At 42.7% G+C, this 26,343-nt stretch overlaps 2 protein-coding genes across 37 annotated transcripts in view; both read right to left on the bottom strand.

Annotated features, from left to right (window-relative positions):
* Window positions 1-12,857: 12,857 nt before the first annotated feature.
* Window positions 12,858-16,239, bottom strand: Hax1 (HCLS1 associated protein X-1). 3 transcript variants are annotated; one of them, XM_021646804.2, is made up of 7 exons: window positions 16,051-16,239; window positions 15,284-15,549; window positions 14,928-15,115; window positions 13,889-13,940; window positions 13,667-13,773; window positions 13,241-13,331; window positions 12,858-13,117 (listed from the first exon to the last, which is right to left on the bottom strand). In XM_021646804.2, the coding sequence occupies exons 1-7, from the start codon at window positions 16,101-16,103 to the stop codon at window positions 13,032-13,034; spliced, it is 843 nt and encodes a 280-aa protein (XP_021502479.1). In that variant the 5' UTR covers window positions 16,104-16,239; the 3' UTR covers window positions 12,858-13,031. The 3 variants fall into 3 exon arrangements, with proteins under 3 accessions (XP_021502479.1, XP_021502480.1, XP_021502481.1); XM_021646805.2 differs by having other exon boundaries at window positions 15,284-15,591; window positions 16,051-16,212; XM_021646806.2 differs by lacking the exon at window positions 16,051-16,239 and adding an exon at window positions 15,887-16,030.
* A 1,413-nt stretch (window positions 16,240-17,652) lies between these two features.
* Window positions 17,653-26,343, bottom strand: part of Ubap2l (ubiquitin associated protein 2 like) — a 59,126-nt gene continuing 50,435 nt past the window's right edge. For 9 of the 34 annotated variants that reach the window (XM_060367532.1, XM_021646740.2, XM_060367609.1 and 6 more), the window contains 5 exons: window positions 25,809-25,914; window positions 20,817-20,884; window positions 19,818-20,015; window positions 19,359-19,409; window positions 18,070-18,538 (listed from right to left, as the gene is read on the bottom strand). In XM_060367532.1, the coding sequence (XP_060223515.1) occupies window positions 18,443-18,538; window positions 19,359-19,409; window positions 19,818-20,015; window positions 20,817-20,884; window positions 25,809-25,914 (519 nt within the window). In that variant the 3' untranslated portion in view covers window positions 18,070-18,442. Of the gene's footprint in view, window positions 17,765-17,803; window positions 18,539-19,358; window positions 19,410-19,817; window positions 20,016-20,816; window positions 20,885-23,734; window positions 24,135-25,808; window positions 25,915-26,343 lie in introns of those variants that run through there. The other 25 variants (XM_021646771.2, XM_021646767.2, XM_021646772.2 and 22 more) reach the window with 8 other exon arrangements.

Here is a 26,343-nt window from a genome sequence, read left to right on the forward strand (position 1 = left end):
TGCGTTTCATTGGCTGGGACTAAGATGCTGGCAACGCCCTATTTACAAGAGGAAAGATAACTGATGACAAGCTCATCTGACTGACCCCCTTTAACCACCGTGGGGTTGTGTCACTTGGAAATAAGAGAGCTTTGTCCCACACCTTCCCTTCTCAGGATGAGATTTTAAATCTCAAATTTGAAATGTTCGGGGTTTGAACAAGCTCCATCCAACACAGTCCAGGAGCACTACACAAGCCTATGGGAACCGGGGAGTGAGATGTGGTTGTTTGAATGAGAATGACCCCCATAGGCTCATATGTAAATGCCTACTCGCCACAGAGTGGTTATATGAAAGGGCTGGAAGGACTAAGGGGTGTGGCCTTGCTGGAGGAAGTGTGTCAGTCTCTTTTTTTTTTTTTTTTTTTTTTTTTTTTTCCTGAGACAGGGTTTCTCTGGGTAGCCTTAGCTATCCTAGCCTCTATTTGTAGACCAGGCTGGCCTCACACTCACAGAGATCCACCTGCCTCTGTCTCCCAGAGTGCTGGGATCATATGCAGGCACCACTACACCCAGCTGTGTGTCACTTTTAAAATCCCAAACCAGACCAGCCCCAGTCTCTCTCTCTCTGCCTGTGAATCAGGATGTAGCTCTCCGTTACTGCTCTAGTGCCATGTGTGTGCAATGCTCCCAGACATAATGATAACAGATTAACTCTCTGAAACTTAAAGCAAGCAACAAATTAAATGTTTTCTTTTATAAGAGTTTCCTTAGTCCTGCTGCCTCATCATACAACAAAACACTGAGGAAGACACTGCCCAATATATGCCTGGCCTCAGGACCCACTATAGCAAACCATTCTGATGCATGAAGGGAAACAATATTTTGCCATAAGTCAGGAGGTACCCATATTAGATGTGGGTTACTCTGAACAAGCGTGGTTTTGCTGTCCCCAACATAAGGGGGTCATCTGCCATATCCCAAATGTGAAAATATCCACCTTGATATCAATGATTGTTTAGGCTACGGTTTTATCAGTTTCTACAGTATAGCCCTGCCTTCTGATTGCTAGGATCAAATGTGTGTATCCCTGGGCACACCCTTTGATTCAAACTGAGTTAATAGGCTGTTGAAAAACATCTCATCTAGCACCGTGGCTTAAGGTGAGGAGCTAATTCTGGTCTAATTAATGTGCTGTTGTCATTAATTCCAAATCATCCCTTGAAGATGAGACAATAGACCTAAAAGTCTAAAGTGCTGGAAGTGGGAATGGGTTCACAGACCCAGCCATTGCCATTTACTATTCCAGGAATATATTTTCATCCCGAGGAGAGGCAGGCAGAAACAAAAAGCTAACCAGCATCAAGGACAGAATATGAGGTGTGTATTGTGACAGAGGAGTAAACCAACTTACCTGTGTTACCTTCCTTCCTTGTTTAATTGTGTGTGCGTGTTTACATGCTACAGTTTTTGTCCAGAGGTCAAAAGATGACTTGTAGGAGTTGGTTCTCTCTTTCCTTCATGTAGGTTTCTGGGAATTGAACTCAGCTCTCCAGGCTTGGTACTACAGTCCTCTGCTCACTGAGCCATATTCCCAGCCCTTATCGGTTTCTCTTTTTGAAGAGGAATTTTCTCCTTTTAAAAACTTTTACATTTTATTTATTGTAATTGAAAAAGTTAAATTGTGAGTATGTGTGTGGATCTGTGGAGGAAGTATGCACACATTTAGGAGGAGTGCAGGTGCCTGCAGAGAGTGGAGGCCTCAGAGCCTCCAGAACTGCACTTACTTGAGTTCTGAGAACCAGCTCCTGTACTTCCCAAGAATGGAATGTCTCCACTGAATCACGTCTCCAGCCGCAAAAGGGGACTTCAACTCCTGAAGAGGCCACAGCAACATCTGTCCCTACCTAGCTTATTGGGCTCCTCTTTTGGCTTCCAAAGCTTTACTCAAGAGTGATGAAGCTAGGATTCCATTCCAGACTGATAGCTGTTGATGGAGCTGGCATCACAGGTTTAAGATCCCTCCAGGTAGGTTCTAGAGGGAAGAGGGTGAATTGACCAGCATTACTTGCTCTCCAGATGGAACAATGGTGGACATTTCGGTGAACTACACAGACACTGGAGTGTTTGTTATATGTCTGGGTGGCAGCTTATCAAGAAGAAAATCATCAGTGGGAAATGGTCACTCTGATGGCTACTTATGTGGGCTGAAGCAGGTGTACCTGAGGCAGGTGTTCTTGGCTTATTGCCGAGTTACAGGTGGCAAAACAGTCCACGAAAGGAAGGTTTTGTCTTCCCAGATGTCTCTTAAGGATCTCACTAGTTTTCATCCACCCCCACCCAGAGGACTGTGGTGTCAGGTAATGGATTATATTGTATATTATACTGTATCCTTGAATGATGCTCATCTTGCAGAAAGGGCCTGCCATTCTATAGCTTTGGGGAGTCCAAACCTGAGAGTAATTTCAGTCACTAGTGCCTTTGCAACCTCTGAAGCTTTTTCTGTTCTTCAGGGGAGCATTTGCACCAATGGTGAAAGTGCCTCCTAATACAGGAGGTATCCTATGTCCCTGGGCTTGGGCATGTGGGTTATGTCTGTCACCTGGTACCTCCCAGTACACTAATGCGAATGGAGTTGTTTCTCTGGCAACTGTTTGATGATCTTTAAATTTTTTTTTCCCCCTGGGGGATGGAGAGATGGCTCAGAGGTTAAGAGCACCGATTCCTCTTCCAAAGGTCATGAGTTCAATTTCCAAAAACCACGTGGTGGCTCACAACCATCTATAGTGAGATCTGGTGCCCTCTTCTGGCCTGACAGTGTACATGCAGGCAGAACAATGTACACAAAATAAATAAATCTTTTCAAAAAAAATTTTTTTTCCTTATAAAGTGTATTGGGCCATCTGATGGGCCTAGTTTGTCCTTGATAGATGGGTTGGTGAAGTGTTTTAGGAATTTCCCACTGGTTAGCTTCAGGGAAGAGTGATTTTGTTCTCTCTCTGAACTACTCTGTGCTCTTTACCTCCTGGTGATTTTATAGATGTATTCCCTCTGGAGCGAGTCCCAGGTCAGGCAGGCCTCTGTCGGCTGTGAGGGAAGAGTCCTAGCAGCAACCTTAACTGCTTGATCATCGAGTCTGCTCCCCACTGACATTCCTTCCCATACTCTTTTCCTTTGCAGAGAGTTGCTACAATCTTGGAAGGAAGAAGGATGTCGACCAAAAGTTGATCAGTTTCTCGGTGATGTGTACTGCTGGACGATGTGTCCATCCACACAGTGGCCACAAACAGCTAGGAAGGCACACCCTGGGTCTCTATAGATGCCGATGCCCTGGTCTTTGCTGAGCTCCAATTCTGCCAGCTGAGCCTGGACCCCGAGGGAAAGCGACCCATCAAATGGCCTCATTGAGGGTGCTCACTGTGTAGCCTTCCCTGTGGTCCCCTGTTTGGTAAAAGGCTCCAATATGGGCTCCCTACAGGTATCTCTGTAATATCTTCTTGGACCACATGCTTCAAGAGATTACTTTGTCACAGCTATGTTCTGGGCCTGTAGCCTCTTCTGGGAGGAACAACTTCCTTCCTTCCTTCTTCCCTTCTTCCCTTCTTTCCTTCTTTCCTTCTTTCTTTCCTTCCTTCCTTCCTTCCTTCCTTCCTTCCTTCTTTCTTTTTTTCTTTTTAACTAGAAAATTTTTGTGGCTGGGTGCAGTGGTACACCCTGTACACCCACAGAGGCAGAGGCAGGCAGATCTTTATGAGTTTGAGGCCAGCCTCAAACTACAGCGTGACTCTAGGACAGACAGAACTACACAGAAAAATCCTGTCTCAAAAAACAAACAAAACTAAACAAAAACAGAAAAAAATGTGAGGCTGAGCAGTGGTGGTACATACCTTTAATCCCAGCACTCTGGAGGCAGAGGCAAACAGATCTCTGTGAGTTCAAGGCCAGCCTGGTCTATAAATTGAGTCCTAGGACAGTCAGGGCTACACAGAGGGGAAATAAAAAGGCGTTTTTGTTTGTTTGTTTGTTTTTGTTTTGTTTTGTTTTTGCCTTCACATATGTATGTAAATCACTTGTGTGCCTGATGGCCACAGGCATGGGATTCCCTGGAACTAGACTTACAGATGGCTGTGAGCCACCATGTGGTGCTGGAAATCCTAACCAGGTCCTCTGCAAGAACATCCAGTGCTTTTAACAGCTGAGCCAGCCTCTCTAGCTGATCCTCCTCCCCCACCTCCCAAACAAAACAAAACAAAACAAAACAAAAATAATAATAACAGCAAAACATGATGATGGGGTTGGAAAGAAAGAAAGAAAGAAAAAAAAGAAAGAAAGAAAGGAAGGAAGGGAAGGAAGGAAGGAAGGAAGGAAGGAAGGAAGGAAGGAAGGAAGGAAAGAAAGAAAGAAAGAAAGAAAGAAAGAAAGAAAGAAAGAAAGAAAGAAAGAAAGAAAGACATCCACCATTTGGAGAAATCTAACCACAGGTTTTTCTTTTTCTTTTTTTTTTTTTTTTTTTTTTAATCCAAGAATGCTGAGGTTAAAGGCTGTGCCACCACGCCTGGCTCTAACCACAGGTTTTAAAGGTCTTTCTTAGAAAAAGGATAAAACAAAATCCCTTGTTTTCTAAGCCAGTTTTTGTGAATATCAATAACATCAGATAAAAGTCTTGAGAATCCTTTATTGTGACCCGAAAATCAGTGCTACACAATTTTGACACTAGAAATTAAAATTAAATTATAACTGTATTGCAATCATCATTTCACAAAGTTCCATGTAAGGATTTTTTTTTTTTTCTTTCCTAAGAATGCCTCTCTTAGGGGCATAGGAGAAGAAGAGGGAGAAAGGGCGGGATTGGGAGGGGACAGATGGGGAGGGATACAAGGTGAATAAACTGTAATAAATAAATAAATAAATAAATAAATAAAAGAGTGCCTCTCTTCTCAGGTGTAGTGGCACATGCCCTTAGGCCTTTAATCCCAGCACTTGGGTGACATAACAGTTGGATCTCTGAGTTCAAGGCCAGCCTGGTCTACAAAAATGAGTTCCAGGACAGCCAGATCTACAGAGAAACGATCACTGTCTTAAAATAATCAAAAATAAGCAGCCAGGCACGGTGGCACATGCCTGTAATCTCAGCATTCAGGGAGTCAGAGGCAGATGAATCTCTGTGAGTTTGAGGCCCACCTCGCCTACAAAAGGTGTCCAGGACAGCCAAGGCTATACAGAGAAACCCTGTCTTGAAAAAGAAAAAACAACAACAAAAAACAAAGCCAAACCAAACAAACAAAAATTAAAAAAAAAAAAAAAAAAAAAAAAAAAAAAAACAAAGGGTAGCCTGGAGAGAGATGGCTCAGTGGTTAGGAGCATTGGCTGTTCTTCCAGAGGACCCATGTTCAATTCCCAGCACCCACACGGCAGCTCTCAACTGTCTTTAACTCCAAGATCTTACACATTCACAGAGACTACATACATGCAAAATACCAATGTACATAAAAAAAAAAAAAGTGCCTCCTTTACAAAAAGTATACTTTGTATCTATAGCTGCTTTTTAAAATCTTTTCTTTCTTATACATATGGATGTTTTCCCTGCATGTATATCTATGCAGAATGTGTGTGCGGTTCAGTCCAGGTCCTCAGTCTCTTAACAAATACATGAAGCAGGGAGTCACACTGCACCTCACAGTTTAGTTAGCCCAAATACATTGTGAGAGAGAGGATATATTTAAAACTTGTTTGTATTACTTAAGGTGTCTCTTTCTCTGAGTCATCACTTTCTCTGCCACTCAATTAGACACTGCTTTCAAACATGGGTGCTTCCTTCTACAAACTAACTTTGCCCTCATTATTTGGGATTAAAGGCCTGTACCACCAGATCGGGACCTAAGCTTTTCTTTACCTGAAACTTGCTCTATACCTGGCTGGTCTTGAACTCAGATCTGCTTGCCTCTGTCTCCTGGATTAAAGGCGTGCTTATATTCCAGTCAGATCACACAGACGTAGTTGGTCTTTGGATGTGATCTCTTGCCAGAACAGCCATGTTCTGAGTTAAAGTTCCTCTACATACATGTGTATGACTGTCATAGGTATGTTTATATATAAGCATTTTAAAGTTTTGTTTTGTTTTTGCTCAAAAACATACAGAGACACCTTAAGTTTTACAAACAAGACAGAGAGAGAAGAAAGAGAGAGAGATTTACAGAGAGGTTGACAGAGAACAAGCTAGACTCAAGTAAAGACCAAATGAGCCAGAGAATGAGAATCCTGGAGATCAGAGAAGATTGCTGGAGTTAGTTTAAGGCCAAGCAGAACAATCCAGAGGCTGAGAGAAAAGCCAGATTGGGAGAGGAGTTTGAGCCAGAACAGCTGAGTTGAACCAGCAAGCCAGAGATCAGAAAGAACGAGAAAGAGTGCGTTTATTCAGCAGTAAGTCTCAGAGGTTGAAAACATTCTGGGCCTAGGTTAGATTGTACAGAGGCTAGAAGCGTCCAGGACTAGGCCTAGGTTAGCAGACGGGGGCAGCACGCCTCGGAGACAACTGAAGCAGGCGAATAAAAGCTCCCGTTACACATGGACACACGCAACTCCTTAGAGCCTTAAGTGGGGAGGTCTGTGGGGAGTCACCATGGAAGGTCTCAGGTTCAAGGTTCGAGGGGAAACCAAGACGGATTGCTGGGAGTGAAGACATTGTTAGAAGAGTCTTTACTGGAGACAAGGCTCTGGCAGGGAACCAAGGTTCCATTCCTAGCATGTTCATGGTGGAACTGACACCCTCTTCTGGCCTCTTCAAGCACCAGGCACACACATGGTAACGTACATACATACAGGTAATCACTCATAAAGTTAAAATAAATCACTCTTTTTAAAAAAGTAATTAATGCTATGGACAGACAGACAACAACATGGCAGGCCCCAGCACCAGAAAAATACAGCATAGGAGTGCTTTGAAAAGAAAGCAGGGCTGGTTTGCAGAGTGGGAGTCCTTTATAATAGCTGAGAAAGGGGAGCATGGCTCACAGCACAAACCTGCACAGTCAGGTTCTCTGATCCCCAGACAAAGGACAGGGGTAGAGGCAGGAAAGACCTGCTGCAGGGCCTGGCTGCCATACTCTGCCCTCCACCTAGGGGCAAGGATTCTCGTCCAGAGGCCCTTCACTGTAACCAGACATCTTGGTTCTGTAGCCCTTTTGTGCCCTTTCTCCACCTTTCCCCCCTTCCCACTGTCTCTCTCCCTCCTCTTTCCTAGTGGGGGTTTCCCTTCTCCTCCCTCACTGCTCCCAGTAAACCTGCATTTATATAATATAGCTTCATCTCTCCATTAGCTTGTTTTATTTAGTCAATCAGGACCACCCATGTGTTAGTATTTATTTTAAAATGCCATGCATATACAACATCTGATATGAAAGTTTTATTAGGTGGAAGGGAAGCAGAAGAGTTAGAGCCTGAGTAAATGATGAGGGCAGAGACACAGAGAGACAGAGATGGGGGTGAGGGAGGCACCCTGACAGAGAGACAAGTTGATGGGTTGGTTGGTCCTTTTATATCTTGTGCACAGCTGAACTGCATCTGCCAGATACTTCTGCCACACTCCTGGCCCGTGGCACAAGACGGCATCATAGGTTACTAGGAAACCCAGACCAGAAAGCTGTCTATCTGCTAACACCATGCTTCCTAGTGTCTGGAATCCTGGTACCTGCAAGTCTTTTAGCAGGAGAGTCAGTGTTCATTGGGAAAAATGGCTAAAGATACTGTAACGTCAGTAGCAGTCTGGTCTTGAGTCTAACCCTGCATTCATCCTCACTAGGGCTTTGTACTTGCTAGGCACACACTGTACCAACCAAACTGCATCCCAGCTACTTCTCTCTCTCTCTCTCTCTCTTTCTCTCTCCCCCCCCCCCCCGGATTTCACTTAGCCCAGTATGACCTGGAACTTATTCTGTAGCCCAGGTTAGTCTTGAACTCTTGGTAATTATCTGACCTCAGGCTCCAAATTCTGGGATTATAGTCATGAGCTACCATGGTCTGGCTTTTCTTTCTTATAGCACAGGTCTGTTTACAACAAATTGCTTATGTTTGTCAAGCATGTCTAATCTGCTTTTATTCATGTTTGTTTGTTTATTAATTTAAGATAGAGAGGGTTTCTCTGTGTAGCCCAAGCAGGACTTGAACTCAGCCTGCCTCTGCCTCCTGGCATGTTCTTTTTGTTTAGTTTTTATTTTTCCTTTGATTCTTTAGTGTTTTGTTTGTTCCAAGGTAGGGTTTCTCCCTGTAGCGTTGACTGTCCTGGAATCACTCTGTAGACTAGGCTGGCCTCGAACTCAAAGATCCATTTGCCTCTGCCTCCCAAACACTAGGATTAAAGGCATGTACCACCATGCCCGGCTTGTACTTTTTATTCTCAAAGGCAAGTGTTAAAACATTCTTAGTTGATAGATGTTTATGTATTTACAAATTTATTTTCATTTTATGAGCACTGACTAGTGTCTTGCCTTCATGTATGTCTGTGCCCTGGAGTTGGAGTTTATAGACAGTTGTGAGCTGCCATGTGGTTGCTGGGAATTGACCCCAGATCCTCTGGAAGAGAAGCCAATGTTCTTAGCCGGTGAGCCATTTCTCCAGCCCCAGTTGTATTTTTTTTTTTTTTTAAGATTTATTTTATATGTAAGGGTATTTTTTGTAAAGATTTACTTTATGTGTATGGGTATTTTTTTTTTAAAGTTTATTTTATGGGGCCATAGAGATGGCTCAGAGGTTAAGAGCACTGACTGCTCTTCCAGAGGTCCTGAGTTCAATTCCCAGCAACCACTGGGGTCTGGGATACCTGGATCTGATGCCATCTTCTGGCATGCAGGTGTACATGCAGGCAGAATATTGTATGAATAATAAATAAATCTTGAAAAAAAAAGATTTCTTTTATGTGTATGGGTATTTTGCCTGCATGCACATGCATGCCGGATAGTATTGATCCCCTGGAACAGGAATTACAGACAGTTGTGAGCTGTCATCTGGGTGCTGGGAATTGAACCCAGGTTTTCCAGAGGAGTGCTCTTAACTGCTGAGCCATCTCTCCAGGCCCCAGTTGACAGATATTTTTATTTGCTTTAATTTTTTTTTAGAAATCTTATTTTACTGAGTACACTGGAAGAGGGCAATTGAGCTGGGCTGTAGCAGAATACCCCTGCAGTTTAAGTCAATGGGCCTCTTGGGCACTGTTATATTTGGATGATGATGCTTCTGTGTGTGTGTAGCTCCAGGCTATGTAATGAAGTGGGAAGGAGGGCAGTCCCATATACTCCCAAAATGTTAGCAAGAGCCACTGGGAATGTGACTTCTTGTCTTGGTGTAAGGGTAGGATCACTGGGCACCAGGTTGCCTGCAGTAGGCATTCACATACTTATAGGTAAAATGTAGGAGGTCAGCAGAACCATTTTATCTGGCATGAATTCCGGAGGATGGTGCCAAGGCTCTCAAGTATTCTTTTGTCGGTGATTTTTATCTGAGGATTTATGGGGTTGTTTTGAAGGATTCTCAGAGCCTTTGCAAAACCAGCAAGTCTTGCATGGCTGAGAAGCCCCTTGGTGCCTATACAGCAGAGGTCAGAAGGTGACTTGTGGGAGTTGGTTCTCCTTCCACCATGTGGGTCCTGGAATTGAATTCCGGTTGTCAGCCTCAATGCTTTTGCTTTGTTTTTTGGCTGAACTATCTCATTGGATCATTATGATATTAATTTATTTATTACATTATAGTTGTGTATGTTATGGATACATATGTGTCACAGAGAAAAGTCAGAAAACAACTTATAGAAATCAGTCTTCTACCACATGAGTCCTGAAGATGGAACTAAGATGGCCAGGCATAATCTTTACCTACTGAGACAATCTGGCAGCTCTATTATGACATTTTCATACATTATCCTTCTAAAACCATAGACATGTTTGCTCACCAAGTTTTACTCTGTATAGTGAACTTTTCCTAAGTTCTGTTTGTATGAGTATTCATTACTTATGTAAGAAGCTTTTCTTCATGTATCTGGTGATCTATTTCTGATTAAACAGTGAAGGCTAGTTGAAAAAAAAAACATCAACTGTATTTTTTCTTAAAGATTTATTTATTATGTATACAATGTTCTGTCTGCAAGTACACCAGAAGAGGACACCAGATCTCATTATAGATGGTTGTGAACCACCATGTGGTTGCTGGGAATTGAATTCAGGACCCCTGGAAGAGCAGACAGTGCTCTTAATCTCTGAGCCATCTCTCCAGCCCTCAGTTGTATTCTTATATAAATTTAGAGGAGCAGAACAATAAGAAATACTAAACAAAAGTATGGCATTTCTGTTTTTGAGACAGGGTCTCACTTTGCAGGCCAGGCTGGTCTCAAACTTAGTAATTGTCTTTGTGCCTGGGATTATAGATGGCACTATCACACCTGGCCCTATCATATTTAAAATTTATAAAAGATGGTTGGAGAGATGAGTTAGTAGTTTAGAGCTTTGACTGCTCCCTCTTTTAATGACCTGGGTTCATTTTCTAGCACCCATGGTAGCTTACAACTCTAGTTCCAAGGAAACCCATGCCCACCTCTGATCTTTGCAGGCACCAGGCATGCACATAGTAAAAAATGTGGGATACAGGCACAGAGTAGACAAGGGGATTAATTATTGAACCAAAAGACCCCAGGTGTGTTTGCATGTTTGCGTGCATATTTTTATTTGTTTTATGAGGCAGTCTCTCTATGTAGCTCTAGACTGTCCTGGAACTGGCCATGTAGATCCGGCTGGCCTCAAACTCACACATATGTGTGCTTCTCTGCCTCCCAAATTGAGATTAAAGGCATACACCATCATATTGCCACCAGGTAAGATATTTGTAAATATTTATATAATCAACAATATACTTTTTTCCACATGGGGAAAAAATTAACTTGGTTTCTTCAGTTATGCCATATATAAAGATCAAATCCAGAATTTAAAAACCTAAAAAAGGAAAAGTACAAGTATAAAAGATGTATCAGGTCTGGAAACATGGTTCAGATTCAAGGTTCATGACTCAAAGACCTGTACCACCACCGGGCTCATGTGTCTTTAAAAACAACTAGCTAACACAGAAGAGTATTGTTTTAATCTTGGTTTAGAAGACATTTAAAAAACAAAAAATAATGCATACTAACCAAAGATATTAAGAGAAAGAAATAAGCTTTATTACCAAAAAATGTAAGAAAACAAAGTAACAGACTGTTTGTTTGCAACAGGGTTTCTCTGTGTAGCCTTGGCAGCCCTGGAACTTTGTAGACTGGGTTGGCTTCAAAGATCTGCCTAACAGGCACTACCACCTTGCCCAACCCCAACAAAGTTTTCTTTTTAAACTACTATCTCTCTCTCTCTTTTTAAAAAAGATTTCATTTATTATGCAGTGTTCTGCCTGCATATGTGCCTGTAGGCCAGAAGAGGGCGCCAGATCACATTACGGATGGCTTTGAGGTACCAAGTGGTTGCTGGGACCTGAACCCAAAACCTCTTAATCTCTGAGCCATCTCTCCATCCCTCCATCCTTTAAACTACTACCTCTTGTTATGCTTTGTTTTGTTTTGAGACAGGGTTTCTCTTTGCGGCCCTGGCTGTTCTGGAACTACATAGTGAATTCGAAGACAGCTGGGCTATAAATTATTACTTTTTTTTTTAAAGAAAAACTTTTGATTTTTTTCATTCAAAAAAAAAAAAATCTAAACCAGATGACAAATGCCTTTAATCCCAGCACTCAGGAGACAGACGAATCTCTGTAAGTTCCAGGCCAGGCAGGGCTGTTACACAGAGAAACTGCCTTAAAAATCAAAACCAAAACCAACCAACCAAAAACAAACAAGAGAAGCAAAAATAGATTTTTTTTGAGACAGATGTTGCTGATTATTACTATTTATTATTGTTTTATCTTTAAAACAGTGGTTATTCCTAAACCAGCTGTATACACAAATCACCACATGAGACTAGGATTTATTTAATTAACCTAGAACACAGGCTGGGCAATAGTTACTCCATCCTAAACCTCCAAGCACGCATAGTTCCCTCCCATTCATTCCAAAATTATACTTGCTTTTAGTCATATCTTAGATATGTTTCCAGGTTCTCATCTCTCAGATCTCTCACCCAGCCTTTCTCCCACTTGCTTCTTTCTCCTTCCCTCTGGACCATTGCTCAGCATTGGCTGGTTGTTTTACTGGCAATACAGAGAACAAATGGTGGCATGTTTACACAAACGAGACAGGTGACGCTTAGAATTAGCATCACAATGTAATGTCCTGACTGAAACCAGATAGTGGGGTAGAGAATCAGCATGCGAATGAACAAGGGTAAATTGTATACATCCCACAAGAACATTATACCAACAGACAGGGTTTCTCTGTATAGTCTTAGCTTTGTTGAACAGGCCGGCCTCACAGCAATCTGCCGACTTCTCCCTCCCTGAGTGCTGGGATTAAAAGCATGCACCACCACACCCAACTTTTATAAAGGTACCTTTCAGCAAACTAAAATATCCTTTTCTAGAAATGTTTCTGTAATTATCTCTATTTCCTCAGTAATAAAAATCATTTTTTGTGTATGTCTAACTCTCATTTATTAAATCTTATTTTGGAAATGGAAAAAAAATAATTGAAGGGCTGGTGAGATGCCTCTGTGGGTAAAAACATCTGCTGCTTGAGAGTTTGAGCTGGATTCCCATACCCACACTGTGAAGAAAATGGACTCCTACACACTGTTCCGACTTCTCTACATGTGCATACAACCCCTGGTGTACACTCACAAAATAAAATTGTAAGCCAAGAAAATTTTGGAAACTCTGGATGGGTCTGGAAATCAGAAGAACCTTGACAAAACCAAGACTAAGACCTTTAGCATAAATAAAGGCTTTATTGGTCAGTTTGGATGAATGACAGACTGCATAAGCTTAATTAATTGTTTCACACACTCAAGACCCTAGGATGACAGAAAAAGCTAAGCTTATAGGCAATGGGCAATGGGAAGGGAGTGGAAAGAACCTGAAGGCTTCTGAAGGTTAACAAGGCTACCGGGACCGAAACCAACGTCCTAGGAGCAAATCCAAGATGGAAAAGGGATCATCCAAAGCTGAAGATCTTTGGGACACCGGATCTAAGGAAGAAAGTCATATATATTGACAGACTAAACAACCCAGAAGAAAGTATCAAAAGGAAGGCATGCTCTTTCCCCAAGGACTTAAGAGATGGCCCCTTTTGAGTCATACTCTTAACTTACCACTTCTGGAACTGCCAGGTGCTTCTTGATGGGTCACTGTGGTCTCTTTCTGGCCCTCACTGTCCACTACAGTGCGATGCTCCTCCACTGTCTGCAAGGAGAAGACCCAATATATTCTTTCCAACTTTAATATATGTGCTGCCGAGGCGAGCACCCCAATATATTCTTAACACAACTATGTTGAGCTATGTTGAGCATTATCTGGGCAGGTTTTTTTTTTTTTTCCTTTTTTTTTGTTTTGTTTTGTTTTGTTTTCTAAGATAAGGTTTCTCTGTATATCCTTGGCTGTCCTAGAACTCACTCTGTAGCCCAGGCTGGCCTCGAACTCAGAGAGATCTACCTGCCTCTGCCTTCTGAGATTAAAAGTATGAGTAACCCGTAGAAGGCTTCTCTGGCCAGTTTTTAAACTGCTCTAGCTCAACTCACCCCATCTGGCTTAGTGATCTTGGTCACAGAGACGCTCTTGAAATATGTTTTGGGCTGGGGCTGAAGAAGTGGACCAAGACCTTCCTGCGAAACCTGGGAGTCAAGATCTGGGAAAGGCAGAGAGATGAAAAGCCAGGAGAGTGGAAGAAATAGGACAAGTATGTCAGGAAGAAACGTCTTCAAGAAAATGACATGGTAAACATGCCCTCCCTCCAGACTCACCATTGTCCTCTCTGGCTCTAGAATGGGGAGTCACAGGCCATATATCATCCAACTGTAGAAGAAGCCATACACAGTCGATGAAATGACACTTTCCAATCTGAAACTTAAAGGGTCAGAGACCCCAGACTCCTCCTAAGTTTCAAAACCCCAGAAATACTTTCATTTGGAAAGCTTGGGTTCACACACCTTCCTCCTTAGTTTTATATGGACTTTACCAAACAACAACAAAAATTTCCCTTTGTATTTTCCCTTTGTATTCCATTCTAGCTCCAGTACTACAAAAAGAAAACAGAAGCAACAGGGCTGGAGAGATGGTGTATAGGTTCAAAATTAAGAACAGCTGTTGCTCATCCAGAGGACATCAGGCAGCTCAGAGGTCCAGGGAATTCGATACTTCACCACTGCGGGCACCTGCACCCACCTGCACCCACATGATATGCACATACACAAACAGGTACACAGACATACACAAACAAATATTTAAAAAAAACAACAAAAATCCCAGGTAACAAATTCAGACGCATAGTCAGGCACATCCCTGAATTTGAGGCCAGCATGGTCTACATGGCAAGTTCCAGGTCAGCCAATGCTACAGAGAGACCCTGCCTCAAAACACATACATAAACAAAACAGGAAGAGAGGGGAGGAGTCACTCTTGCAGAAGACCATAGTTCATAGTTCCCAGCAACAGCAGGGTGGCTCACAGCCATAGTAACTTGGGTTCCAGAATATTCAAAGTCCTTTTTTGACCTCTGTGGGCACCAGGTACATGTGGTGCAGACATACAAGGAGGCAAAATACTCATACATATAAAAGAAAATTTAAAAATCTTAGGTTAGGTGTGGTAGCACACACTTTCATCCAGAGGCAGAGGCAGGCAGATCTCTAAATCTACACAATGAGTTCCAAGTTTCAAAACAAAATGCCCAACAAAGAAAATCCAGATGAATGCACTAACTGGGGAGACTACAGTTCTGACTCTAAAAGACTCCAGTAGGAGTTCTAGTCACTGCATTTCAGGTGCAGACAGAGTACTTACCCTATGAAAAGGTCCCTGGGACCCCCAATCTGGAGCTGGTTTGGGGGATTCAGGTCTTGCATGATTCTCCAAGACCCCCTCAAAGATCCTAGGTTGATGACTATCTGGGTACTTAAGCATTGAGTCCCGCAATGTCTGCCCCTCCCGCAGTCTCTCACCAGGTGTTTCTGACTCAGGACCTGGAAGTTCTGTAGAAAGTTGGTAGTTGATGCTGGGATAGGAAAGAACTTAAAACACTTTAAATCTTTTTGAAATCAATTTTTGCACACTATTCATTCCCCACTATGCAAAGTCTGTTATTTTACCCACTAACCCACTAGAAACCCTCAGTTTCTCCCTCAGGGAAATCCACACACCAGGAGAGTGGGAAGGCAAGGTCCAGGCCCCCATCTCGCTGAAGATGCTATTGAAATCTCGTATTAGATCATCAAAGCCAAAGTTGCCGTGGAACCGCATCCCTCCTCCGGGGCTGAAGCTGAAACCGAATTCCTCCGGTGGCTGAAAATCATCAAATCTATAGCTCTCTCGACCCCGGGTGCCTCTGCCTTCCTCCTCTTCGTCATCATCATCATCATCATCGTCACCATCTCGAGTCATCCCTCCAAAAAAAGGATCTCTGTGGCTGGGAGTGGAGGCAGATAAGCCACGAGGATTTCAACACCGTCTAAGCCATAAAAAAATCAACCCACGGGCAGCAAAACGGGACAAGGGCAGAGGTCTGGCCAGCTGAAGAAAACTGGAGAGCTGGCTTCAAAACAACGCCGATGATCTATTAGTGTTTTGTATTGTTTCTAAACAGAGCCTCTCCGCACCTCCCAACAGACGCCCCATGGTTCTTCTTCAGCCCCTCCTCCCCCCTTGCCCACTGCCCAAGGACCTGCTCATGGTCCTCTTCCTCAGACCCCCATTGTCTTCTCCGCCCAGGTCCCTGTTGCATCACCCCAGTTGGAAAAAGGTACCGTTTCTGTGCTCTTAACCACCACTTTGGTTAGTGGGGCGGGGTGAGGATTCAAGGCTGAGATTTCTGTCCTCTAAGCAGGCATTGTAGGGAGCTTCGGGAAAGGAAGGAGCAAAGCGTCCCCCAGAATACCCCTCCCTATGTCCAGCCCAGAACTACTCTCACCTCCGAGGTCTAGGAAAGCCGAAAAAGCCTCGGAAAAGATCAAAGAAGCTCATTCCCGTAGGGGCACTAGAAACTTTAACGTTCTGCAGCCCATAGACACGAGAAAATGCCCAATTTGCGCTGCGCTGACGGATACAGCCAGGGCTCAGCGTTCGCTGCCGGAAAGCAAGCACACGACACTGCACTGTCGTAAAAGGGCTGTAACCCGGAGGAGGAAGAGGCGGGGTTGACGGCGCTCCTCAGATACGAAGCTTGTATAAGCTACCTTTCAGTTTTGAGTAAGGGTGGGCGTGCGGAATCACGGATCACATCTCATCTAGGTGATTCTCCTTCCTGCGGGTCTGACAGCCCCCAAGGGGCGTTTCCGTTTCTCTCAGGGATGGTCCCAGGTAGCCGCCAGAGGGAGCGGCCTGTCTGGAGGGCCGCTTCACCCCAGGCTAAGAAAACAGCACAACCTCCCCAACCCCCGCGTGTTTTGTTTCTAGACTTCTTGAGGTGACTGACGTCCAACATAAGTTGGAAAGTGTTTTACCTAGCCATCAGCGTGATAGGATAGTAGATATTCTCTACTGCTGAATAAAGACACGGGAATGCTAGGAATCTCTTTAAGTAGTCTCGGCCATAAACATTTTTTCAACTTTTGTTTTTTCGACACAGGCTTTTTGTAGGCTGTCCAGGAACTCGTTTGTTGACCAGGGTGGCCTCCTCAAGTGCTGGGATTAAAGGCAGTTGACACCATAGACATCTGCGCTTTTTTCTTTTAAAGGCTTTAAACTAAAGTAAGACATGTGGACTAGGAAAGAAGAGAAGCTGCTCAAGAACCAAGACTGTGCAGTTACGGTGGTGCAAATCCTTAATCCCAGCAGTCTGGAGGCAGTGGCAGGTGGATCTCTGTATGAGGCCAGCCTGGTCCACACAATGAGTTTCAGGCCAGCCACAGAGCTACAGTGAGACCCTGACTCAAAATACACACCCACCCTTCCCATCCCAGCCAGGGTACTTGCAGTTTTGGAAGGCTGAAAGTGAGTCTCCTGAATCCTTGGCAATATGTTGAGTCTCAGGCTCTTATAAAGAAAAAGGAAACTCCTCTTTCCATGTAATGAAGTCCAAAATCTTTTACTGCACCATGTCCTCACCCCAGGTCTAGCTGTACCATTATCAGCCCCTTTCCAAGAAATTGGAAATTTCTAAGCCATATAAAACAGGCAAGGAAAGGTGTGGTGCTGAGAACCTTTTACCTCAGCACTCAAGAGACAGACCTCTGAACTTGAGACCAGCCTGGTATCCATACCAGGTTCCAGGCCAAGCAGGGTTATACAGTGAGACTGTCTCAAAAACAAAACCCAAGCAACAAGACCTACTATCGTCTAGTTCTGCAAAGGGAAAAGGGCCTAAGCTTTAGTGTTGTCAGCCAACAGCTAATGTTGGCTTCAGACTTCAGAATCCTTTAAAATCCTTAGAATCCCAGTCTTGTCTTTTTTTTTTCTTTTAAATGTCCTTAGCTCCTTCCCCCTTCTCTTCCTGAAACTTGCTGCAGAAGACAGTTTCTAGAAGAAATGAAGGTTTGTAGTGGTTCTATTAGCACATTAAGGTGAGAGTTCATAAAGGGCAAAGATTTCACTTTATTCCACAGCCTTCGAGCCTGCTAGAAGAGGCCCAGTTGGTACGGGAATACTTATTCACCAAGCTGGTCATCGACGAGAGTGAGGATATCCTAGACGGAGCAAGAATGGGCAGAGGCTGAAGGTAGAGGTTTGGTTTTTTTTCTCCTTTTATATATATATATATATATATGTATATATATATACAAGACACATTAATCCATTAAATTTGAGGACACAGTACAAAAAAAAACACTTCAACTAATTCATCTGACAATGCTGTTCATATTTATGACGCCATTTGTGTGTGTGTGTGTTTGTGTGTGTGTTTGTGTGTATATGTGTGTGTGTGTGTGTGTGTGTGTGTGTGTGTGTGTGGTTTGGTTTGGTTTTCCTAATAATAAAGGAGGAGACTTAGGGCTGTTGGGCTGATATATATTTGGGGGAGGGGTTTCACCTTCCCACCTCACCCATACACCACCAGGGTGAACAGGAAGAAGTGAATGAAAGGCAGGGCCCACAGCAAAGTTTCATAATCTTGAATGCAAAGAGGAAGGAATAAGAGGAAGGGGGGGGGTGGGGAGGGAGAAAATACAAATCCTATAATACATACAATAGGGTGGGATGGTATAGGAATGGGAAAGACATGAAGCTGAGGTGTGGGATGGGCCGCTGGGGGTGTGGAGCATCGGAATCGCCCCACATTCTTTTCTCTCTTTGATGCTGTTTCCATAGTTTCCAGGCTGAGAAGCCCTCTCAGAAGATGGGACCGGGAGAAGAGGGTCAGGGCCTCAGTTGGCCCCCCAGCTGTAGCTGTTGTAGGCAGACTTGTTGGTCTGGGGCTTCTGCGGGATGGAGCTGGTCTGGCTACGTTGCCCGCTGCCCGTCTGCAGGGGAATGGGAAGGTTATGGGGAAGGAAAAAGGTGTCTAGTTAGTGGGACCAATCTGTAACATCTTCAAGTGGAAATGTGCAAATAGTCATGCTCTCTCATTTCCTTTACTTAGAACCTACTATGAAGTTTACTTTTCAAGCATAGAAAATTTGGTCAACATAGCCTCTTTTACAAGGTGACTTTTTTTTTTTTTTTTTAACCTTAAAATAGAGGAAAAATGAAAAGTGGACAAGAAAACTTTGGAGATAAGATGGTGAGTTGGTTCTATTCCTGTTCAGTTGTCTTCCCCACAATCCAATGCCGTGGTCTAAAAAAAGTCAACTATGAGAATCCTCGCCTCTTTAAAGTGAGTGATCACAGGTGATTACATTTTCACTCATCTCAATGGCTGCCGCAATATAAAAAGCTATCTTTGAGAGCAAAAAAGCCCTCTTCTAGTTGCCCAACCACCTATGTTGGAGCTCTTAAAAGGTCTCTTTTACCACCCTTCAGATCCACCCACCACCACACATTAATGTGAAACCAATTCAGATGAAACAGGAAAGACTTGAGGCATCAGGCTCCAGATGCTGCCCCAAGAATCTTTTCCATTCTGGTAACCAAATGTTTTCCAGAGTTGGGGAAGGGTAGAAAGATAAAGAGGGTGTTGAGGGGAGAAGAGAGAGGATGGGGAGGCCAGAGAGCTTAGAATAGTGTTTCTGTTTGTGTATCCCGATTTGTGATTTGGTAGGCTTTTCAAGTTATCTGAGACTGTGGAGATGAAATGGGGACTAAAAAAGTTGGTTCAAGCATATTATCAGTCAGTTTCATTACCTGCTCCTCCTGCTGGCGCTGGCAACAGAGAATCATCTGCAAATATGGTAGCTGAGGCAGAACCAGGATATATGGAAAATAAAGGGACAAACTTTTGACAATAGAACTCTACAGTTAGAAGGGAAATCTATAATGTCAGGGAAGGGAGAAGGCTGGGAGAGGTTAAAAGGGAAGGTGTGACCCAGGTCTGACAGGATGAGGACAACTGTGCCATGAGAGGTGGAGGAGAAAGGTACCAAAGGAACTGGACAAAAGGGTTTCAGTCTGGCCCATTCTCTCATGTTTCCTTTGCTAAATGCTTGTGTTATGTGCGCTTGTGTCTGTATGTGCTGTGTGCCCCTGGCTGGCACTGGTGAGGGCTGGGTGAAGGTGGTGGTAAGGAAGGTTAAGAAAAGGAAAAGGGAGGTAGTTTTAAGGGATAGGAAGGAAGAGGAAGGGAAAGGAAAAGGCTATTATTACCTGGCCATCCTGCTGCAGGTGATGGTGAAGGATCTGAGAGTGTGGCTGCTGATGGGGGGTCAGAATATGCATAAAGGGGGCAGGTGGGTAGGCAGCAGCTGTGGCTGGATTGATGGGCCCTCCACTTCCTAGGGCTGAAGGCAAGTTGAAGGAGGCAGCAGGAGTACCGGAATGAAACCCTTGCTTCTCAAAGGACTGCTATCCCAGGATAATAGGAGAAATAGTAAAAAGGAATCATCAAAAGAATCCTAGGACTTTCTGACCCAAAACCCCTCATATCCTCAGAAAGTAGCATGGTTAAAAGCAGTAGCACACTTCAGGTCAATATTCAAGTCTTAGCCCTAGCAAGTCAAACACTTAGCCTCAGGTGGATCTCTGGAGTTTAGGACTAGCCTGGTCTACACAAAAGTTCCAGGTCAGCCAGGACTATAAAATGAAACCCTTCCTCAAAATAAATAAAAATAATTTCATGTGAATATAGGGACATTTGCTGACTAGTTTGGGCGTTCCTCCCTTCATGGTTTAGTATAAATTAAAACTCCTTAGATATTTTAGAAGAAATGAATACAAAGTGAGATATATTGAGCATGGAAGGTGTTGAGCCATAAAAAATGACAACAGACATTCCTGTAGATAACTCAGGAAGAAATAACTTCATTCCCACTGTTAGTTATGGACTTATAAACAGTGAAGTTAACTAGTTTCCCTTCATTTCTATATTCTCCTGTGAGGTTATGAAAATGGTAGGAAGGAAGTTGGTTGGTCAAGGGGCCAGGGCCACTGACATCACATTACAATTTACCATACTTGTCCTCAACATTTCTCATTTTTTTCCCCCTCAGAGGACTAAATTTAAAGTCCTACAAAAATTGAAACCTAGAGACAATTCATTTTAGAAAAGATAGGATAGATTCCTGACACTTTTCTGGGTTGTTCTAACTTCAACTCTACCTCTACTAACTCCATCCATCTCTACTTCCATCCAGACCAGGCACCTACCTGGGTTTTGGAGTACACAGAACCCGAGATATCTGGCACGCCCGTGTTACTGGAGGTGACTGATACACCTAGGGGAGGAGGAAACAGAGAGGATTAGCTCTGTTATCAGCCTAGTCTCTGTTCCTAGGACAAAGTGATGGCTGCAGCCTTTCTAGCTATGGCACTGCAAAGGAATTTTAGTATATTTTTTCTACTTTTACGTCAGTTTTGAGATGTCAGAATTCATGACACAAATGCTGCCAAGAGTTCTTTTGCCCTTTATAGATACGTCTGAGCTGCTTTTTGAGGGGAGCAAGGGAGCATTAGCAAAATCTCAGTAGCTTATGCTTTCAAAGCAAAAGGATGTAATAAATTTAGTGTTCATTGTCAATCAGTCTGCCCAGACTCCACTTGGTTGTGCCATTTAAGACTTGGGCCATTTGGCTCTTTCTGTTCTATAGACACTTTTGTGGTTCAAAATCCTGGTCACCATGGTGTTTAGAACAGTCCAGTGCAGTCCCCAGAGCATTTATTATTAGTATCAGTTCACTTAGTCTCACTCTTCTGGCTGTCAAAATAGTAAGCTTATATCCTGTGACTTAAAGGGCTGACACAAAATGAAATTCTACTTCTATAGTTTTAGTGATATGAGGGGTGAGGACATAGTAAGGAACAGTCTCAGCCCATATAGAACTTAAACAATGTCATTTTCATTACATCAGCTTGTCCATGAAGTAACAGTTACAATCCATACCTAACTTCCCTAACACTGATTTCAAGGAGCCTGGAGTAGTGTAGTATAATGTTTTGATATATTCTCAAGATGTTACCACTACACTCTTCCTTCCTGAGGGTACAGAAAAAGGCATGGGATCAGCTAGCACCTCATTAGAGACATTTTAAAGAAAAATGTGAAAAATAAGTTACTAGGATTTAATTCACAATTGAAAAAAGACATTATTATTAGTTCCTGTAAAGATAAAAAGGAAACCAGAAAAACTACATTCTTATGCTCTTAGAAAGAAGCTTCCAGAGTTTCATTATTCTTTTATTTGGAGAGCACTCAGATGGAGTTTTGTTTTGCTTTTTTTCTGAGAAGCAATGTATTAATCACAATGTAAAAATCACAAGGAATCCTCCATTCACTCACAATTTTCCATACAAATTCCAGAAATAAAATCCTCCTAACCAATGCTTCAAACAAAGGCAGTCTTTAGGAGTTAAGTTCACAATCACTTTAAAATCTTCCAATAGATGGGGTTTCCTTTATGGGTTAAAGACTTAGTCAGCAATTAAGTCCTTTTCTAGCCAGCAGAAGGACCAAAGCTTGACCTCTAGCACCAAGGGGAAAAAAAATTTAACTATTAAACTCCACCACATCCTAAGTCAAGATAGTGCCCTTCAGAAGGAATAAATAAAATCTGAGGGTTTGGGGGGGCGGGGAGAAGAACCACAGAAATAAAGAAAAAATATTTCCCCATCTTCAAAGCCTTAGCTATTTGGAAGGTAAACAAAGGGAACAATAAATCACTCTTTTGGAGATAGCTGAGATTTTTCTTCTTTCTCAGATGCCTGACAGAATAACGGGTAACAGGTATGACTTTAAGTTCAGTTATGAAAGGGGGCTAAAGCTAGTAAGAGGTTTGATGTGGAAGGGAAACGAGCCAAGTTATTCTTAATTTTTAAGATAAAAACCAAAGAGACAACGACTTATCTTTACTAGATAAGTGCATACAGCTGGTTTGGTTGCCCTCTGCCAATGAGAAACTACTGTGCTTACACAGGGTGGGAGAAATTAACTGGATCCTCCACCTGGGTAGTAAGGAGTAACTTTAGTTTTAACAAACTCCTACCTTGTTTCATTTTTTTACCTAAACACAGTTTAGGTGCAGAGATTTAAAATTGTTTATAGAAGAAAGAAAGAACTAGAAATGCAGGGGCGGGAAGAGAGAATCCTCTATGGTAGATATAATAGCCTCTATGTAATAGAAAACCTAAAATATATCAGGTATTGTTTTCCCTAGTTATTCCAGAGATCCACAAATTATAGAGTTCTGCTCTTTTTCCTAGCCCACATGTCCTGCCTAACCAAACTCAAGTTATATAATATAAAAATCATTACAAAAACAGTGTAGGTGGTAAGCAGAAGAAACAAGAAACCATTTCTCTTACTTAACATAGTAGCAACTTGGAAAATTGGTTTCACAAAGTGTAAGAACTACAAAAGGAAAGCTGAGTATCTGGTTTTCAGTTAACCAATGGTGGTGGTCTAATTGTTCAAATTTATGCTATAAACCAGACAGTGTACTGGTCAGTGAGTGCATGGAATCAACATTTCCACCAGAATGTCTGACCAAACATGTCCCACACATCTTTGGCTACATCCACGAATAAAAAATAACTAATAATTCACAATCTCTGAAAAGTCATCAAAGGACCATGAACAATGTTCCAGGCTAGCACAGTTTCCACAGAGCCTGCGTCATCAACTAAGTGCTCCTTAATGACCTGGTCAGCTATCAATCAGCCACTCAGCCTTTGAGAACCAGATGTAGATATTAAGCCTTGGATGATACTTCTCTAACAACAGCTTTGAACACCATCTCCTTTGCCTTTCACCATGACGTGACACTAACTTCTTGTCCTTTCCCCTCAGCCTATATCAGAGGCAAAGAAATAATCTACATGAAAAAGTAAAGACATAAGAGCATGAGAAATCAGTTTTGTTGTTTTGTTTATTTATAAATAGCTTTACCAACCAATCAATAGGCTGGAAACAGGCTGTTTTCCCTCCACCCAAATTAAAACCACTATACTGAAACACTAACAGCTCTTTGGCTATACTGGAGATTGATTAAAAAGGCCACCCTCCACCCTTTATCCACAATACAGCATTGGCTCCTAGTGTCCAGAAAGACATGCACGGAAAGAACGCAGAGTTAGCTAAAGAAATACCACAGTTTATTGAAGACTACAAATATTTTGTTACAAGTTGGAACTACATGCCTTCCAGAAATCAAAAGCAACAGCAGGTGTGTGCATTGATGCTTCGGAGGTGCTGCACCGCTCGAACTCGAAATGGGTAAGACAGGGTCAGACACATAGGGGAGAGGGAAATGGGGAGGGGCAAGTTCAAAAGCCCAGAAGGTATCCACCAACTCATTTCCCCAAGCCACGCAGGCCATGGCCTCAGCTCAGCAGGCTCTCCTCAGTGGTCTGGTTTCTGAAACAAGACTTCAGTGCAAATTTATACACACACACAAAACACAGCCCCCAGGCTTGGGCCAAATTAGCTCTCAGCCGTCCAGAAATGCTTGTAAGGGGGTGGATATTTTCTTCCTAAAAGGAATCAAATACATAAAGATAAATGAATTTAGAGGTTGATGAGGAACAGAATGACAAGAGCCCTCTGTTGGGGGTTGGGAACTGGGGATTCTCAAAAAGCTGCTATAGCAAATTTCTAAAATCTTAGGTAAAAAGCTAAGAGTTTCAGAGTCAGTTTCCAACTGTTGTCAATCACATACCTTTAAAAATATTTGAAACTGGACCACACAGTACTTAAACCTAATGCTAAATTTTGGGATGAAGCCACTCCAAGTCAAAAGCTTATACCTCTCTAGCCACTAAAAATTAGGCTAGGCCTTACTCAGTAGCCTTAAGAAGTATGGTATTAGTTCTCAAGAGGTTCTTCAAGATTTTTAAAATGTGTTATCATGACCCAGTCTTAAAGGTTCAAATCTCCACCTATCTATTCCTAAACCTATTTGTTGGCTTCTGTGCTCAGTTCTCCAACTACTAAGAAGCTTGGCTATTTACCCACCCAAAGCCATAAAATAGTGAGGAGCACTAGTTGATCCCTCTAAGTCCCCCCAAACTGTTAATAATAAGGCTGCAAAGTGTTAAAGGTAACCCTCAACTGTAACCCCTAGCAACGGCAGCAACCACCTCCCAGATTCACCTAAAAGTCATTAAAAAAATTACACGGGATGTTTCCAGTGTCTCCTGGAGCCAGATATAGTATACCTATTACTACAGTACTCAGGAGACAGTGGCAAAAGGATTGCCACAAATTTGAGGCAAGCCTGTGCTTCACAGAGACCTTGGTATCAAAAACAATACAAAACAAAAAAACCAAACAAGGCAGATGTGGAGGCGCACACCTTTAGTCCTAGCACTCTGGAGGCAGAGGCCGACATATCTCTGTGGATTCCAGATCACCCTGGTCTATAAATTGAATTCCAGGATAGACAGGGCTAAATAGAGAGACCCTGTTTCAAAATATAAAAACAAACAAACAAACAAACAAACAAACAAAAACCCATAAATTAAAACATTAAAAAAAAAAAAAAAAAAACACCTACAAAGCCAAAACTTTTACAGCCTTCAAAAGTAAAGCACAGATATCAGGTATAGAAGCAAGGACCTACGCTACACATGTCCATAAAATCTCTACACTTTGTTCCCTGTCATCAAATGTGCAATAGGACTTTGGAAGAAGACTAGCTCTACAAATGAAGAAACCTAAGGGCTCAAGTCTCATTCTAATGAGTAGCCGATCATGACTACTCATTTTTCTCCACACTGTAGGTCTTGTAGATAGAGAATTTAAAAAGGGGAGTCATGTAACAAAAGTAGTGCTACAACACACTTATGGCAAACCTACTTTACAATCTGTTATTAGGAAACTCTTCAATACTCTTCCACTCTTAGTGCCATGCATACTATCATTTTCCCTCAAAGACACTTCAATGATTTCCTGGGGGCCCTGTCTTACTTCTCACTCAAACTCAGACCAGCCAATACATGCCCTTTGAGCATTCCCACTGTGAATACAGGATACAAGTACTACCATAAGCTCTTCACTGTTACTGTCCTCAGACACCTCAGCCAGCCAAACAATGATAGTCGTATGTGGAGAGTTAGCATATCCTCACTGACTTTCAAGTACCAAGTCTTTCTCCCATCTAGTAGTAGCCCACACAGAGCACTAAGCAAGGGCCAAAGAGAACTTACCAGTGTTGTACCCATGAGACCCATATCCACTTGGCTGTTGGAAAGGGGTGGCTGAGGCATTCACACTGACATTCACACCATGCTGCTTGGAAGAGGTAGGAGCCACCTGAAGAGCAAAATGGACAGAAATGGAATGAAACAGGAATAAGCAGCATCTGTCTCATTTGTCTTAATCCAAAGACTGCAGATTTAGGTAGATACTTATCCTAAGGTAGCCTGGCCACAGATTCAACAGTGAACTGTGATCCTTACTGACTGTGATTGAATGAGAACTGCCCACCCAAATGCTCATGTATTTAAGTATTTGGTCGCTTGCTGCTTGGAGGCATATCAGTGGAACAGCATTTAAGAGTTTGTGCCCTGCCCCACCTTCCTGTTCTCTCTACTTCCTGCTCCTGGCACCTCACCATTATGGACTTTCCCCCTTCAAAATGTAAGCCAAAAATTAACTTTTTCTTTTTTAAGTAGCTTTTGGTCATGGTATTTTAAAATAACAGAAAAGCAACTGATACACTAATGTTTTCAGAATTGACCC

This window comes from Meriones unguiculatus, chromosome 1 (assembly GCF_030254825.1).
Source record: "Meriones unguiculatus strain TT.TT164.6M chromosome 1, Bangor_MerUng_6.1, whole genome shotgun sequence".
Taxonomy (NCBI): Eukaryota; Metazoa; Chordata; class Mammalia; order Rodentia; family Muridae; genus Meriones; species Meriones unguiculatus.